Source organism: Pinus tabuliformis, chromosome 2_2 (genome assembly GCF_031772625.1).
Source record: "Pinus tabuliformis cultivar Carrire ecotype Pingquan chromosome 2_2, CPIR1, whole genome shotgun sequence".
NCBI classification, from domain to species: domain Eukaryota; kingdom Viridiplantae; phylum Streptophyta; class Pinopsida; order Pinales; family Pinaceae; genus Pinus; species Pinus tabuliformis.
This window is the reverse complement of record NC_142300.1, coordinates 818,321,826-818,340,295: the sequence shown is the minus strand read 5'-3', so window position 1 is coordinate 818,340,295 and position 18,470 is coordinate 818,321,826. Positions and strand designations below refer to the sequence as shown.

The following is an 18,470-nucleotide window of genomic DNA, read 5'->3' as shown; positions in this document are numbered from 1 at the left end:
TGTGGCTGATGCAAATGGCAAAGGCACATGGCATAACATCGTGAAATGGTGGCTGTCAGGGGCTATTGGCTGGCTATCAAATGTAGGAGAATATTTTTTCCTTATGGGTTACCCTTTTTGATGGGTAATAGGACCTAGCATGTCCCTAGGACCCTAGGCTAGCCTTGACACTACTTGATGGGAATGCCTTGATCCAGAGCCCAAATGATGTTGATCATTCCTAGGATGATTAGGGAGGCCTTGTATTGCCTCATGGAGCCCCAACGCTTGAGAGAGATTACATTACTTTGTCTGGATAACAGCCATGGAGATGACGCGGGGCACCTAGAGTTGGCTTTTGGACACGTGGAGATGTTTTGAGGCTTGATTTGTGGATCCTAGCCCTAGCATAGCACTTTTGAAGCATTTTTAGTCTTAAAAGGGCATGACATCATGCTTAGAGAGGCCTTATGGCTCATTTATGTGGAATTTCTTTGGCATAGTTCGTGTTGTTGAGCTATTGGGTTGGCTTGTAACCCATTTACTTTGTGTCTACTTAAAAGTAAACTTCTTTAATGGAAGTCATAGACCTTTTGTAATAGAAGGATCGCTCCATTCATTTGTTCATCATCATCTTTGTGGATTTTGGGCCTGGAGGGTCTTTCAACGCCTCCTTTTCTGATCAAAAGTGATTTCCATTTGCTCGTCGTTGGCTTGGTGAGGAAATAAAAAGAAAAGGGTAACAAGCACACTTGGAGAGCGCAGTACAACGGAGAGGAAGTTGTATGCTGCGTTCGGGAAGGATGAATCGCTCTTGAAAAAGAATCTATTGATTCTCTTCCAATTAGTTGATTGGATAGTATCGCAGGTGCGAGGATTTACTTCACGGGCGAGGTCTCTGGTTCAAGTCCAGGAGAGAGAGCTCAACTTAGCCTTTGTATTTCGCTGCTCATGGAGATGTGATCTTTTGTGGAGCTATTGCTATTGGAGACTAGTTTGTGTATTGGAGACATCTTTTTGGGATTGAAAGAAGGCATTTTCTTGGAAAATTTGTGAGTATTATTGCATATCTTTTATGGTTTTACATGTAATGAAATATTGCTAGGGTTTTTTATTATTTCTTGTCTAAATGCAAATTTTTATTGAAAAGTCTTGGTGAATTATTGCATGTTAAATCTATTTTCCTTGAAATCTCTAGAAGACCTCCTAGAGAGCTATTCTTTTTGTTGATTTCTCCACTTAAAAAGATAGCTAGGGTTTTCAAGTGAAAGCAAGGGTTTTCCGCTTTACTCCATGCATGAATTTGATATATGTAAAGTTTAGCCCCTAAGACTTCATTACCCAAGTAGGGGAAGGCATTGGGGTCCTTGTGATGGTCAAAATTCATTAAAATTTTACCTCTTTCTCCTTTCTAGCTTTTTCGGGCCTTTAAGCAAGTTGTTAGGGCTAGGGTTGTCGAAGAAAAGTGTAACTAGGTTTGGTATTTGTCAATGTAATTTTGTTCTTTGTACTTGTCAAGAGAAACAAATATTATTTTTATAACATTATATGAATGAGTTTCTTGCTCATTCGATAGGTCTAGGAAAGTCAAAGAGTCAAGATTATGTTAAAGAGCTCTTTATGAGCATTTATGTAATGTACATGGGTCAACCTAGTGTCAAGAAGCCCTCCATGACAAGCACCGGTATTCAACAAAGAAGACTACAAGCAAAACGATGAAAAGAACATCATGTTGGCCTACAAAAATGAATTAAACAAGTAAAAGATGACATGTCGGCTCATATAAATGACACAACAATTCACTTGGTCATGTTAGCTCAAATACAGGGTCAAACCACTATAAATAAGCGTGTAAAGTTTAGAATTATAGTAAGATAATTTCGGATATCTCTGCAACTTCGAAGGTGCAGGAACTTGCATTCCTCTGTGATCTCAGATGGGTACAGGACTGTGTTTCTTCGTATAACAATAAGGATCAGACTTCGAATGGACAACCTCACAGTAATCTCGGATGGGTGCCACCAAAATGGTTACTGTCTCGGCATAAATAGAATGATAAGAGTCTGTCTCAGCATGCTAAACAATATCATGAAGGCCTCGGTATAGGAAGAAAACGCAGTCACAAAATCTCAGCATGACTAGTGATGACAAGGATCTATGGGATCCCACAATAATATACACATTCTCGGCATAAGTATGATAGAAGAATCTCACAGTGATTCACTCATCTCGACATACATTAAGGTGCAGTCATAATCCTATCATAGTCATGATCTCGTTCTTGATGGAGACATAGTCACAAAGGCTATGATCTCAGTGAAGGTACAATTATGATGACACTGTCACGATATCGGTGGATCTACATGCAACTCTCCTATACATATCACATTATGAAGATCCCGTTGATGAAGACCTCGGTGATGGTGCAACAATGATGATGATCTTAGTAGTAACAAAGGAAGAGGATTGGTGTCTTGGTCTTGGAGTGGCATAGAGGGTCAAGTGTAATGATCTTGGTGTTCGTCAATTAGAATCACTATAAGATGAATTATGTGTGGGTTTTCCTCTCCAAGAGGGAGAGATTTTGGCCCTGGCAGAATGCCAACTTCTTGTGTTCTTGTCTCTTTGTTTTGGTAGCAGTTTGATGAAGTAAACACACACACTCATAATAAGAAGAAGATCAAGATAAGATAAATAGTAAAAGCATTTCACAAATTGTTATCAAGTATAGAAGAATCTATCTAATGCTAACTCCCCTATATTCTTCAACATGGTATCAGAGCTATGGTGCAAAAGTCAAAGGAAGGGCAACAAAAGAGACATACAAGGATCCTTTAAGGGTTTTGTCAAGAATAAAGGATCAAGTCTACAACAAGCAGTCTACCTCAGTAAAGAACCTTTTCTCCACAGTCATCATCAAAAAGGTCACCAAGAACCTTATCAATATGACTACAAAGCAAGATAACTCAAAGTCAAAGGTTATCATCTTGGAGAAGGTCGAAAGTCCGAGAAGCAATCCTAATCTACACTACAACAAAAGGAAAACATAATCTTTCACAGTCTCAGTGCTAGGCTCAAAATTTGGATGTCATTACAAACCATGTCATACCACAACAATCTTAATGACTTAAGTAGTTTCGATGATTGGTATTGAACAATGCTCGAAGGCCACAAAGATCTTTGCTCATGCTAAGTCAACTCAAGTAGGGTTCTACTCCAGCAAGGAGCATTGCAACAAGGTTACAAAGATATATAGTCACAACATACATTACAACAATTTCACTTTAGAAGGAGAACACAATGCCTCATCTCAGGTGGACATCGTGATAGTGGTCTGAAAATTCTTGATTTTGATTCCATACCCTCACAGTCAAGGAATCAAATAATCTCAACATATCATAAAAGGCAGTAGCTGAGTAGTGCTTGGTGCTGAACAATGCAAGGAAGTCTCAAGAAAGGTTTTCGAACTCTATTGTACTAGGCAGCTCAAGCAAGAATCTCATTGAAGGAGATCATTCAAGAAAGCATCAAGGTGAAGATTTCATCTTCACATGACAAGTAAGTATCTTTTCATTCTATATTCAAGTTTGGTTAAATGACTTCATGATTGCAAGGACATCTATGAATTGGATGGGTTATCAATATTCCTTGCATGAAGAAGGAGAATAGACATAGTCCACTAAGTAGCTAAAGTCATCGAAAGGTCTCCTTTGAATTTATGAAAAGGGATGTTTATGAAAGATGATGTAGATGATAAACTCATTAACTTGAGGTGCAATAAAGAAGGTCAAATGAAATCTGATCTACATGAAAGTAAAAAGGCATTAGAGGATGTAGGATATCTTCACAAGATCTTATATATAAGATCTAGGAATGAAGGCAGTCATCATTGATGCACTGGCAAGGTAACAAATATCCATGAACAAGAAGGTTACGTCATTCAACAACTTGTAGTCTCTATGCAAGATAGAGAAGGACAAGTTGATGGCAAAAATGTTGAAGTTTGAAAGAACTCAACCATGTGCAGAAAAGGAAGGCAAGGTTTGTCCTCAAGCAAGACAAAATAAGTATAGTTAAGATTCAATGCTATAGAAAGATTTTGGAAGCTCATATCACTGAAAGATGGAGGAAGCTGAAGAAAAGGGCGAAGGAAAGAGGGAATAACAAATCTCTCCTATGAGTAAGATAACATCCCTCACAAAAAGGTCCTATCATAAGCTCCTAGATCTTGTGATTATGATAATAAGATGCATCATGGCATCATGGAGCATTAGAAGCAAGAGCTCGTGACGTCACCATGGGAATCATGAAGGACAAAATGGACAAAATCCATGGCAGTGAAACACGAAAGATATAGCTCTTGCGAATCTCATTGAACATTGAAGGAAAGACAGATGTCATCTAGGACAAGGCTCATCATACATCAAGGCAAAAAGGAAACATTTGCCAGATGGGGATATGCAAGATCCTCAAGGTTCTCTGATGGAATCCTCATCAGAGGGTTCACTAATCTAGAGAGGAAGCAAGTGTTTCATCAGGAACTCCAACTTATGGAATTCATGGGATGATGGTGTGATGACATGAAGCAGATCAAGGGATTGAAGATCTTTTCAAACAAGGAAGCTGCTGGAAGAAGCCTAGATGACCTAAAGGTAAAATGAGGTATGTATGCTTGTATTTAATATTATAATGTCATGTCATATGGTTGCAGGTAACATGGATCATTACTTCTATCTTGAGAAGCATGATCAAGAGAAAAATGATCTTCTCCTCTGAAAGAATGCAGGAAGGCATAAGTCACACTAGATGAAATCAACATAATATGTCCTCATATGAAGTATGAGGTAGTTGATTAAGAAACTCTGATTGAAAGCTCCTGGAAATGGAATGTGTGAGGAAGGAAGAGATCGTGAGATATGCAACCATGATGAAGGCGATCAACATCCAAAAGACCAAGAAGATTTGACTAGGAAATCTCCTGGAAAGATACGAAGACGTTGATGAAAGTCTGAAAAAGATGAAGTCCCTTGACAATGGATATCTTTGGTAGATGTGTCAACATGTATGCAGGACGCTGATACCTACAGGAAGATGTCATGATGAAGAGCCATATCGAAAGGTACAATTTCATTTAATGTTATGTTTTGATTTCTTGAATTATATTTGGATGAGTTCATGCAGGGCTATTGGCACGAAAGTTATAAGTACAAGTACAACTAGCATTCATGTGGTGGATGGAAATTCCTAAAAGAAACATGATGAGGAAGAAGTAGCCATATGAAGAAGGTTCGAGATATGTACCAAGAAGGCCAATGTCCATGAAGAAAGAAATGACATGACAAAATAAGAAGGAAATTGGTCGATGGTTGTTTCTCTACAAGGAAGAAACTCAACTAAATTTCATGACATCAAGGAGAGAAGTTGATCAAGTAGCTGATGGACCCACAAAGAAAAAGTTGTTGATATATAGAAGAGTCCCTAGCTAAGAGGGAGCTTTGACAAGTCCCTGATCAAGAGGGAGCTTTGACAGGTCCCTGATCAAGAGGGAGTTTGAATTAAGATCACCCCTGATTACAAAGGAGTGACAATTGTGTTTTTCCGTGTCATGTGTCATGCACTAGACCAGGACTAACATCCGTAAGTCTAGATGAAAGCCATGAATGGAAATGTAGACACATGATAAACACACCATTCTTGTCTTCACTTGTGAAGAAAGAATGGGAGAATTGGGTAATCATTTGGCATCCGATACTCTTTGGGGATGTGTAGGGCATCCAAGATAAGGGTAGGCAAGAGGATCGATATTCTTTGAGGTCATACTCAGTGAACACCTAGGTGGGTATGTACCTTGAGAGACAATGATGAAGGTGCCTATAAATCATTGGTCTAGCCAACATTGTAGCTCATGATCTCGTGGAGAGATGAAGCTTTTAGTCAAGTTCTTGCACTATGACAATGCTGATTGATATGATGCTATACAGATGGGATTGCCAATCTGATTCTTCATATGAGAAATTCTTCAGATTGAGAATAACCAAGTACCATTGTAAATACCTCCCTATTTAAGAGGGAGTGCTGAAGAAAAGTGTAACTAGGTTCGGTATTTGTCAATGTAATTTTGATCATTGTACTTGTCAAGAAAAAAATTATTATTTTTATAAAATTATATGAATGAGTTTCTTGCTCATTCCATAGGTCTAGGAAAGTCAAAGAGTCAAGATTATGTTAAAGAGCTCTTTATGAGCATTTATGTAATGTACATGGGTCAACCTAGTGTCAAGAAGCCCTCCAAGACAAGCACCATTCTTCAACAAAGAAGACTACAAGCAAAACGATGAAGAGAACATCATGTCAGCCTGCAAAAATGAATTAAACAACTAAAAGATGACATGTCGGCTCATATAAATGACACAACAGTTCACTTGGTCATGTCGGCTCAAATACAGGGTCAAACCACTATAAATAGGCGTGTAAAGTTCAAAATTACAGTCAGATAATTTCGAATATCTCTGCAACTTCGGAGGTGCAGGAACTCACATTCTTCTGTGATCTCGGATGGGTACAAGACTGAGTTTCTTCGTATAACAGTAAGGATCAAACTTCGGATGGACAACTTCATAGTAATCTCGGATGGGTGCCGCTAAAATGGTTACAATGTCTGCGTAAGTAGAATGATAAGAATCTGTCTCAACATGCTAGACAATATCATGAAGGCCTCAGTATAGGAAGAAAACACAGTCACAAAATCTCGGCATAACTAGTGATGACAATGATCTAAGGGATCCCATAGTAGTATACACAGTCTCGACATAGTATGATAGAAAGATCTCACAGTGATTCACTCATCTTGACATACATTAAGGTGCAATCATGATCCTGTCACAATCATGATCTTGTTCTTGATGGAGACAGTCACGAAGGCTATGATCTCAGTGAAGGTACAATTATGATGAGACTGTCATGATATTAGTGGATCTACATGCAACTCTCCTATACATATCACATTATGAAGATCTCGTTGATGAAGACCTCGGTGATGGTGCAACAATGATGATGATATCAGTAGTACCAAAGGAAGAGGATTGGTGTCTTGGCCTTGGAGTGGCATAGAGGGTCAAGTATAATGTTTTTGGTGCTCGTCAAATAGAATCACTATAAGAAGAATTATGTGCAGGTTTTCCTCTCCAAAGGGGAGAGGTTTTGGCCCTAGCAGATGTTGAAGTTTCTAAGTCTACCAGTTAGAAACCCTCCATGCACTTCACTGATTTATTCATGCCTACTTGTTCCGTTACTTAACAAGTTATTTACAATGTAAATACTGAAAATAAACACTAGTGCATGCTCAACGTATTACAGATCATCAATTGAAGGAAACAGATACAAACACACAAAATGACATCGTTATTTTTGAACCAATGTCCCCTGAAAAAACCAATGCGGGAAAACTGGGTTAGCTATTTGAAGGTTTTCTTATTAAACAGTTTCAGAGTACAATTTGGGTGCCAAATCCGGCTTACCCAACAAAGAATGCCCTTGGTAGTAGTACCTCTCAGTGTGAGACAGATGTCCCGGCTGAAACCCCGGATAAACCCTCTGACAGCTCCTCAGCTCCAATCTGCCCCAAAAACCCCAGTGTCAGCCTTTCTGGATTGCGTCAGCCTCTCTCTGCCTAGCACTGGCCCTGTGTCAGCCTGAATAGGCCTGTGCTAGCCTCAGGAGGACTTGCGTTTGCCTTTTGGCCCTCTACGTAAGCTACGCTGGCCTCTCTGAAGCATTGTGCAACCCCTGGCTGCCTCTGCGTGAGCCCTGGCTGCTACTGCGTCACTCTCTCTGCTCCTGCGATGATCTCTCGACGCTATCTCTGCCTCTTTGTCTCTCTGTACTCACTACCTCTTAGCTGCAACTCCGATCACTGATTCTATCTCTCTTAGCAAACCCCGCTCTAGAGAATAGAATGACTGATCATCTGGTGTATCCTCCATGTGACCCGCAAGCCTCCTCTTATACTTTTCTCATTGACATATCAACGGCCGAGATTAAGTCTCTAATCGAAAGCTAAGATTAGATTTGGCTTGATCCATGTCTTTTGGACCATTTTAACACAGTTTTATATTAATCCACATTAATATTCTAATTTCCCTAAGTTTAGACTTAGGGACTCCATTAAAAATATTAATTATTTTAATATCTCCTAAACTGTTTAGAATCTGCCCAAACCCTTTCTGGGTATTGGAGATCTCATGTGCCCTAACCTCTCCACCAAATTTCGTGGCTAGAGCACATCCGATGCTACCAGAAATCAACAGCAAAATGCCAGCTTCTTGTGTTCTTGTCTCTTTGTTTTGGTAGCAGTTTGATGAAGTAAACACACACACTCGTAATAAGAAGAAGATCAAGATAAGATAAATAGTAAAAGCATTTCACTAATTGTTATCAAGTATAGAAGAATCTATTAATGCTAACTGCCCTAGATTCTTCAACAAGGGTAAGGTTCTAATTCGACTAAGGTTTGAGGAATCACAACATTGGAGCTAATTTGGCTTGTTTTCACCTTGATTAACATCACACACTCAAAATCTAGCTTATTTTATGGTGAAAATTGCCTCATTAGGGCGTATGTCATCAACCCTAGGTAATTATTGCCATAATAAACCCTAATCCTACACAAGGATTCAACGTAGGGTTTGTTTGAAGGTTTTACATCTTTTATTTTCTATTATATCTTCAAGTAAACCTTTTCATTGTGTTTGGTTGCCTATATGCACCTTTGTTGAACTATATCTTGAAACCCTAGGTATCAAGCACTCTTTCTACGCCCAACTTGTGTTACACTGTTCCTTTTACGTAGGGGATCGTGTCCTAATCCACAGAAGAAGTGCCTTTCTTAGCCATTCACATATATCACCTTGAGCCAATTGACTTAGAACATCCTTTAGGTGATAAAATGGGAAGCCTCATGTGTGGTAAAATGCTACTAAAGAGCAGGAGGTGGATTGCTAAGGTGACAGTGGCAACCATTTCATTATTGCATCTTGGTATGGATCTTGCTTTGTCTTTTAAATCTCCTAATACCAACCCAGGTTTATTTTCTTACAACAATGATTTATTCCCAACAATTTTTTTAATTAACAAAATAAATCCTGAATTACTTAAAAACAAAATCACTGATATTTTAACATCTAGAAATATATGCAGCGTAAATAAATCAAAGAGATCAATCACACATTACAATAGAAATAATTTACCCACAACAATTCTCAGTCATTTATTAATTTTAAATATTAGGGTTTCAACCCACAAAATTTACAAAGAAAAATACAGTGATTGGAACGTGCAACTTGGGCCTAGTGGAATAAGTCAACTCAAGGAAAAACGATCAGTTGGAAATCAACCTCAAATTCAACGTGAAAAAAAATCGACCCACCTCTCACTAGAAAATCGACCTCTGCGCCTAGCTCTCGCTCGTCCGTTGTGCACTCACAACTCGACCTTGACAAATCGACCTTCCCAGCAACTACACTTCCTTCTTACTTCAACAATTTGGCCTCTCCAATTCCCAGTAAATCAGCCTCCTGAAAGTACTCCAAAATTATCCCTATATTTTTCGTCCTTCTCCTTAGTCGAACTGAGCCTCATGCTCTAGAGAATTCGTTCTCTCTTTCTTGAGAAAATTATTTTCCCAAAAATCCTTTAGTTGCCTCTCTTTTGTGTTCTTGTTGTCTTCATCTCTTCGCTAGGTTTTTTTATAATCTTCATTAAGACCAAATTGGTAATCCTAATCTCCCTTCTAGAAGATCTTGGAGATCAATGGTTGCGATTATTTCTAAGTCACTTAAATAATTGAATTATTTATCCTTAGAAAATGAATTAATAGTCCACAATTTAAGTTTCAGGAAATGTGGGTCTAGGGTTCGTTTCCGTACGGAAATGAAATGGAACGGGGAAACCCGTACGGTACGGCCCGGAAACTTGTTTTTGGCTGTACTGGCATGTTTCTTGAGGAGGAGATGTGGCCAGTACGGTCGGAAACGAGTTTCCGGGTCGTATGTTGGAGATTCCTCTTGTAACTTAACTTTTTCTTGTATTTTTTTTTAATTTTTCGCTTTTAATTTTTTATTGGGCGACTCAAATATCCTCTAGATGCTTCTAGATTTCTCTCAAGCTATTAAAAAAAAGGATTTTTTTGAGTGGGGCAGCCGAATGTTCAAGCCTATGGCCTTGGTGTTGATGTGCAGTTCATGCTAATGTTAAATTCTTAAAGTAAAAGGATGAAAATGAAAAATAAAGGAGAATATCACTTTTACTTAAATTTTTAACATTACCATGAAATGACTCATGATGTTTGAGAGTGGTTTCGCCCTCATTGGATTTCATATGGAGAAACTAGAATTTTAGATCTCACTCAAAATCCAGCAGAGTTATCTGTTTTTCAAGATTTCAGGATTGGGGGGATTGCAATGTTTCCATTGGATTTTGTCATGTACTAGGGTATGGAACTTGTATTTAATCAAGATAACCAAGCCCTCTATGCATGGGAGACTCCCAATAGTCAAGAGCATGTAGGGTACTAGGGTATGAAACTTGTATTTAATCAAGAGCACCAAGGTCGTTCGACTATGTAGGAGGAGACTCCCAATCAAGCACGAGACGAGAAATTAGAAATTTGTCGTGGCTGATTTTGGATATTTCTATTTTCATTATGTGATCATTCATGAGTAAATGTGATGTAAATTTAGAGACTTATAGTTTATGCATTGACAATTGACAATTTAATCTTAATGTAATAAATTAGAATGTATCATATATGCTTTATGATTGCACATATTTCTTAAATGTCCTGATATATATATATATATATATATAAATTGCGTTTCCCTATTTCCAAAATTTGGGGGGACCACGTTTCATATCCGTGCCCGTTTCGGAAACTCATACCCGTTTCCCCGTTTTGTGCAACTTAGTCCACGATAATTAAATTTATTTAAATATTGTACCTTTCCTAAGTTTGAGTTAGGAAAGAAAACATAAATCATTTACTCCACCAAGCAAGCGGCTAAAGAGACAATAAATCATCTTCCATATCCTAAGACACCAAGCCTATGCAGAAGACCTTCTGAAGCTACCACAAGCTTCAACATTTTGAGGCCTCTCACAAGGCCTGCTAGATTTTGAGTTAATGGGGAGGGTAACGACATTTCTCCTAGGCACCTCAGCTAAACCCAATTGGCAGACATGTTTCCATTTATGAAACTGCTAGGAAGTGTTTTCCAGAAGTTTATGAAGAGTTTCCAATAAGTTACCATATTACAATGTTTGCAGTGCATGAGCCTGGTGTTAGAACTGAGAAGCTTCGGATTTAGCTTGGGAGTATAAAACATGTCAATGGCAAGAGTGCAGAATTTTACATTAAGATTGAATGAAGCAGTTGTACTAAGAGGGTCATTACTGTGGGAGTTAACTTTATTTTCCAGGAAAGACGGAATTAGAGAGAATCAAGATTTTCATGCTTAGAATGACTTCAGGAAAAGACACATCCATATAAGTTAAGGAGCAAATCAATTCAGATGTTACTTTGACAACTTAGAGTTTCTGGAAAGGAATGGGTTCTATAATGCTCCTGTGGTTTCTAAGTTGTTTCATATAGGCTTTTGGTCCTTTTATCTTGTAAAAAGGCCCCTGGGCATTTGAGCTAATACAATGAAGCATTGACAGGAATAGTCATGTTTTCTCCATGTCACTGTTTTTTTTGGATTTGGATTGACTACCTATGGGGTCTTGGAATGTTAGTAATTCTATTCCATTTTCTGAAGCAGGAGTTGAAAATAGTACATTCTATGGGTAAAAGGTGTATGAGAATTGACGTACCATAAACCATAGATGCTTTTTTGTTGCTTGAAAGTCTTCTTGAGCCAATTCATACATGTGCAAAATTTGACCAGGAAAATAAAAAAGCATTTTATATTGATCAAAAGAAAACAACACATTAGTCTTATTTCTGTGGTCTATATTGAGTTTGGGTGTGCAAGTCTAATGTTGCTTCGTTGAAGCATAGATTTTTCATTTGGAAACAATATTATACTGAAGTCATGAATCACAGCTTAGAGCTCTGCCATAATTGAGTTTCTCTGAATATTCTCTCTTAGATGGTGACTTCTTCCTGAAACAGTCTTTCCATTTTCTTTTTTGGAATAATAGTTTGTTAGTGATGCATGATAATTGCAAAATACAATAAAAGGATTAAGTATAAGTCTTTCATGTAACCCTGATTTGGTTGGCTTTCACATACTGTTCTTTGTAATGAAGCTTAAGTTTATTGCACATCATGCCTCATCCTAACAGGATTTTGCAGCCCTGATCTTATCCCTGACACATCTCTATTCATCCACAGCAGGTTTTAGTGCAATTTTGTACCAATGAGCTAAGACATGTATGGACTGTTTATAGCTATCTTCATTTATCACCTTATTTTGTAAGATATACAATGCTCTTGGGTGCTGCTGTTCATGACCTTAATATTTGGTGCCACCCAAAGACTTTCACAAGTCGTGCTATTTATTTGTTGAAGACTTGATCATTAATCATGGTATATATATGCAGGTCAAAGTTCATCCAAAACTAGTTCAGGATGTGCAATTAATCATCTTGGAACTTGGCAATATTACTGTTCTTTGGGAGGAGCAGTGGCTTAGCACATTACAAGATCTTCATGCAGGTAGAATTTATTGCCAATGTGGCAGCATGCTTGATTTACTATAAATTGAGATCCTGTTATTTCTGTGTAACTTTGACTCAGTTACGAACAAGATATTGTGTTACATTTTTATATTGATGTGTATTTATTAGGTTTAATCTTTGATTTCGTTTGAGCTTTGTGTAGCTTAAGTTGTTGGTTTGCATGGGAGCACATTGAAAGGAAGATGGAAAAAAGTTGTATCTTTTTTAAGGCATTCTAGTATGGATCACAGGTTGAAATTGAATTATAGACCATTGTTGGCTGTGTAGTTGTTCCTGTATTTCACCTTTGTGGTTATCATTTGCCCCTAGTCTAGTGTGACTTTCCTTAGGGTCTTTCTTTCACCTTCTAGGAGGGGGCACAAATAGGAGGCTCTGATGGTGTTAGTGTTCCATGTTATTCGTACTTGACACTTACCACAATTCGCCTTATTTTGTTATCGCATCTTTCTTTGGTGGTTGTTAGTTGCTCGTACTAGTTCCCTGTATACCCCATCCTATGAGAAGAAGGGGTTGATTACACCTAAGGTTGATGCAATTGTAAGAAAATAAAAAACATAATTCAAATATCAAAATGCAAAAGAATCGCAAAGGATATAAAATAATCAAAAGCGAATTATAGCTTGAGCTCTACCCCCTCTTATATAGTTAATCATCCCTGAGAGTATCCACACATATTTCTCTTATCAAAGTAAAAGGAACTCTCAAAGAACATCTTGTCCTCGATAAAGGGATACTTACCCATCATTAAAAGGGGATTATATCATCATTATTACATGATAAATCAATGAAACTTGTTAAACAAGCCAGGTCAAAGAGAGAAAAAAAGCAAATATGGGGGCTTGGAAAAACAAAGACAAGGGAAGGTAGCTCAAGCAACTAGTCACTCCCTATATAGAGGCGCTCATGTACAATGGTTTTACATAGCCTCGTATAAGACTATGACTCGCTTCATGTAGTAAACACCAATTCATAACATCTGTTATTTGCACCTATCATTTGAAAGGGTTAGTCTAGGAATTGTTCCTTCCTTTTTGGTTGGAAGCACCTAATGGGGTCACGTGATAACCTTCCCATACCTAAGTATGGTGACATGTATACAATCATAAATTAGTAAGACATCTGAAGGTGATACTTGTGTGAAGTACCTTGATGGCTTTGACATTGAATATGGGCCACCTTGATGCTCTGATGGTTCTTGTACCCATGACATTGATCTCACTTGATTTTCTGAGTACGTGCTAAATGTTTTTTCTAGTTGCAACCAAGATCCCTTGAGGAATGATATGATACTTCAACACTTTCGAGACGACATCCAACAACTTTGAGGATGAGGGAAAGCACTTTGACAGAGGACATTGAGCACCTTGTGAGGGATGTTGACCTTAAGGTTGATTTGGCACAATTGATGAGACCTTGCCTCAACTGCAAGACCTTGGATGTTGATGATCTAGGCTTGGATGTTGCTTCGAGATTAGGTGTCCTCAAGAGATGACAAGATGCCCCTATGATAACATTGTACATTTTTGATGGACATTGCTCTTTTGTTGATGATGATGATGACTTAGGACCCCTTTGTATGGGACTTTACACCTACCATATTGACATCATGCCCTAACATGATTATGTCAACTTTATGATGCATTTTATGATGACATGGGCTTTCTCGAGGATGGCGTTGGGCTTGAGAGAGGTTTCTTTAGTGATGTGGCACCATTTTGGTAAGTAAATATCACTTATGGGATGAAACAAACCTATTGGGTCATCTATTGCACCTTTTCATGAAGAGACACACCTTTTGGACAATGCTATGTACTTGTTCCCTTACACCTTGGTGGTTATCATGTGTCCCTAGTCTAGGGTGACCTTCCTTAGGGTGTTTCTTTCACTGTTTAAGAGGGGCACAAATAGGATGCCGTGATGATGGTAGCACTTCATGTTATTCTTACTTAACAGTTGTCATCATTCCTTAATGTTTGTTATCCCATCTTTTGATTGGTTGATGTTAGTCACTCATATTAGATCACTGTTGGCCTCATCCTGTGAGGAAGTGGGCCATATGTTGGATGTAAAAGAAGCAAAAGCAAATTTTAGCTTGACCTCTACGTCTTATATTGCCACTCGTCCCTGAAAGTATCCATGCATATAACGCCTATCAGAGTAAAAGGAACTCATGATAAACATCTTGACCTCGATGAATTGTAAACTGCCCATCTTTAAAGGGGAATTGTATGATCATTATTATTGATAAATCCATAAATCTTGTTAAGCAAGCCATATCAAAACAAGAAAGAAAAAGGCAAATATGGGGCTTCAAAAAATCATTGTTGCGAACATCGGCATTGGGATATAATTGGCAAGGGTTCGAAAAACAAAAAAATCCTAAAAATCAGGAAAATATCGGTAAAAAATCGGCAAACATCGGCAAAATTAAGATACCATAAAAATATCTTTAATAATCGGCAAAATTAAGATACCATAAAAATATCTTTAATAATCGGCAAAAATCGGCTAGGACAAAAAATCGTGATTTTAAGATAAAATCGGGATGTTATCGAGATGTTCGCAACATTGCAAATAATAAAGGCAAGGTAACTCAAGTAGCTAAGCATTACCTCCATAAAGGCACTCATGGTTAGTGGTTTGCATAACCTAGTATAAGGTTATGACACCTTTCTTGAAGTAAACACCAAGTCATAACCAGGGCTATGAGGGAGCCCTCGCCCACCCTCTGATCAAAAGCGCTCAGGGAGTGACTTGGGGAGTGCGCTCCCATATTGTTCCCGTTTGAGAGCGATTTTCGGGAGCGCACTGCCGCAAAAAAAATTGCGCTCCTTGGTTTTCTAGGAATGATCACTCCCCGTCACTCCTGAAGCGATTTTTAACGAAGGGGAGAGATATGGGAGTGATTGCTCTTGCCCAAAAAAACTGTTCCCATGCCCAAAGACACTCGCGCGTGGCCATGAGAGTGGGGATTTTGTTTTTGAGGGAAGTGGAGGGGCCAAAAAGAATAAAAAGCCTCCTACCCTTCCACATAACATCATTTTATGATTGTGAGAGAGATTGAGAGGGTTTGAGCTTGAGGAGCTTGTGGGAGATTGAAGGGAGATTGTGGGAGCTTGCAAGGGAGATTGAAGGATGCCATTTGTGAGAGCTTGGGAGATTGAAGGTTGCCACCGCCATTGTAGAGCCAAAGAGGTAGGGTCTAGTCCTGTTCTTTTTTTTTCCATGTAACATTTGTGTTTTTTATATCTTGAATGAATCTAGAATCTAGATGTTCTCTTCTTCTACTCTTTCCCATTCCTCCCTCATTTTATTGTAGGCAAGAATCTCAAGCTTTTGTAGGGACCATCCCTATGACCATAAATAATGCAGTTAAGTTTGGAATACAACCATAACCGAATAAATATTTTCAATTTAACTTATCATAGCTAGCGACATTCATACCAAGATCACATAATACAATGCATAATACATAAATGTTCATAATTTACAATGCATTCCACATATCATCTATTTTCACATTTTGGTAACTATATAGTATAGATACAACAAAATCATGTAATAGAACATCATGAATACAACATGTACCATTCACCCCGAAGTGGAGATTCGATCTTGGCCTTGCTGCTACTTGCACTCCCTTGCTGTCGTCCGTGTCCAAGTGTGTATGCTGATGTGCTCTGACCGAATATTAGTGATCCAGTGGTTGACTTCCCAACCTACTCCTTAGGTTCTCTTCTTCCATGCAGACCCCCGAGCTGCAATGGGTACAAAAGAGGAAATATGCTAGCTGATAGAGATGAACACTCCTTGGTTCAAGAGTTTCATATCTAAAGACCTCCACCTCACCAAACTCACTATAACTCGTGGCCACTCACAATGACATAATCTCATCCATCCAATAATAGTGTAAGCAAAAAGTCCCTTCTCCCATGGCTTGCCCCTTCTTTTATAGGAGGCTTCGTAGGTGACACTTGGCAGTTCATGCATAACTGATTATTTTTATTAATCCAAAAGTTTGATTATTCACCCACCCATGTGTCACTCTCTCACAAAGGCTCTCTGAAATTATCTACTTAAATTTTAACTCAAAAAATAATATTCTTCCTCACCCCAACAAGACTCCCTATTTCTTCTCCTAGTTGTCTCTTGATCCCCCTTTTCTACTCCTTAATTTGTGTTGATTACTGAAATCAACTGATATGTCTCAGGTTTGGTCGCCGAACTACCTCCTAATTTAACTCAATTTGCCTCTTAAATGGATATTCTTATGCTGGCTCTTGCCACATGGAGGTTCTCTAAAATTTTCTAATTTAATTTATTAATCTTTATTATAATTCACCACCCTCCTTTCTTAATGAAGTTTAATTATTTTAGGTTAAATCTTTATAATTAACTCTATGCCCCTCTTCCCCGCTTTTACGTATTAAAAATTCTTATGTACATTACCTACCTAATATTTTCTAACATGGGAAGAGTAGAGTTCTCTAAGGTATAATATTATTATTTCTTCCTATTCTCCGTTTACCCCAAGTTCTATTCTTGATTTAATTGCCTTGGTTCTAACGTCATTTACCATGTGATGTGAATTAGTAGGATTTTCATATCTTGATTATATTTCGTAGTTTCTTTTTGATGCCAAGGGTGCCAAGTTGGTTGTGATCTTCAAGAAATTCCTTTTGAAGTTGCAAGGGTGCCATGCCTAACGATTTCTGCTTGATGCAAAGAGTGCCAAGTCAGTCGTGTTTGTCGTGCCCTTCAAGAACTTCCCTTGAAGTTCCAAGGGTGCCACACCGCTTGCCCTTCATGCATCCAGTGACTATGAGGGGGAAAATCTAGGTGCAATGACAGAGACCGCTATCATATCTCAAGTTTCCCTCTATAGTGAGACTAATGGTGTTGGGGATCAATGAATCTGCCTTGATGCACGCCCCCTAGTAAAATCCTCGTGAGTGACCGAATTTGGGACTTGCCTCCACGACATCGTGACCTTCAAGGCGAAGGTGTCCCAACCATTCCAACCCAAGTCACGACGGGAGTCTTAGCGAGTGAAATCAAGGAAATTGTCCCACCCGTCTCATGCAGTTCCATCTATTTGTACAACCCCATCACCCATGTGTGAGTCATTCGGCCAATCAACTAACCTGTGCCTGCAACCACTAACATGCCATTAGAATTTATAACATGATTCAAACTGAACTTTAAAATTTTAAAGACAAAATATTCGATTCCATCAAAGGTCCCTTCTACCATGGCTTGCCCCTTCTTTTATAGGAGGCTTCGTATGTGACACTTGGCAGTTCATGCATAATTGATTATTTTTATTAATCCAAAATTTTGATTTTTTACCTACCCATGTATCACTCTCTCACAAAGGCTCTCCAAAATTATTTACCTAAATTTTAATTTAACAAATAATATTTTTCCTCACCCCAACAAGACTCCCTATTTCTTCTCCTAGTTGTCTCTTGATCCCCCTTTTCTACTCCTTAATTTGTGTTCATTACTGAAATCAATTGATAAGTCTCAGGTTTGGTCCCCTAACTACCTCCAAATTTAACTCAATTTTCCTCTTAAATGGATATTCTTATGTTGGCTCTTGCCACATGGAGGTTCTCTAAATTTTTCTAATTTAATTTATTAATACTTATTTTAATTACCACCCTCTTTTCTTAATGAAGTGTAACTATTTTAGGATAAATATTTATAATTAACTCTATGCCCCTGTTCTCCCCTTTGACATATTAAAAATGCTT

General features: G+C 38.3%; 1 protein-coding gene across 1 annotated transcript in view; it reads left to right on the top strand.

The window, feature by feature from the left end:
• The window catches only part of LOC149195481 (uncharacterized), a 131,498-nt gene extending 118,653 nt beyond the window's left edge, over positions 1 to 12,845 (top strand). Inside the window, exons 6-7 of the mRNA XM_089407931.1 lie at positions 12,577 to 12,691; positions 12,823 to 12,845. Of these exons, the coding sequence (XP_089264057.1) occupies positions 12,577 to 12,691; positions 12,823 to 12,845 (138 nt within the window). The remainder of the gene's footprint in view (positions 1 to 12,576; positions 12,692 to 12,822) is intronic.
• The last annotated feature ends 5,625 nt before the right edge of the window (positions 12,846 to 18,470 follow it).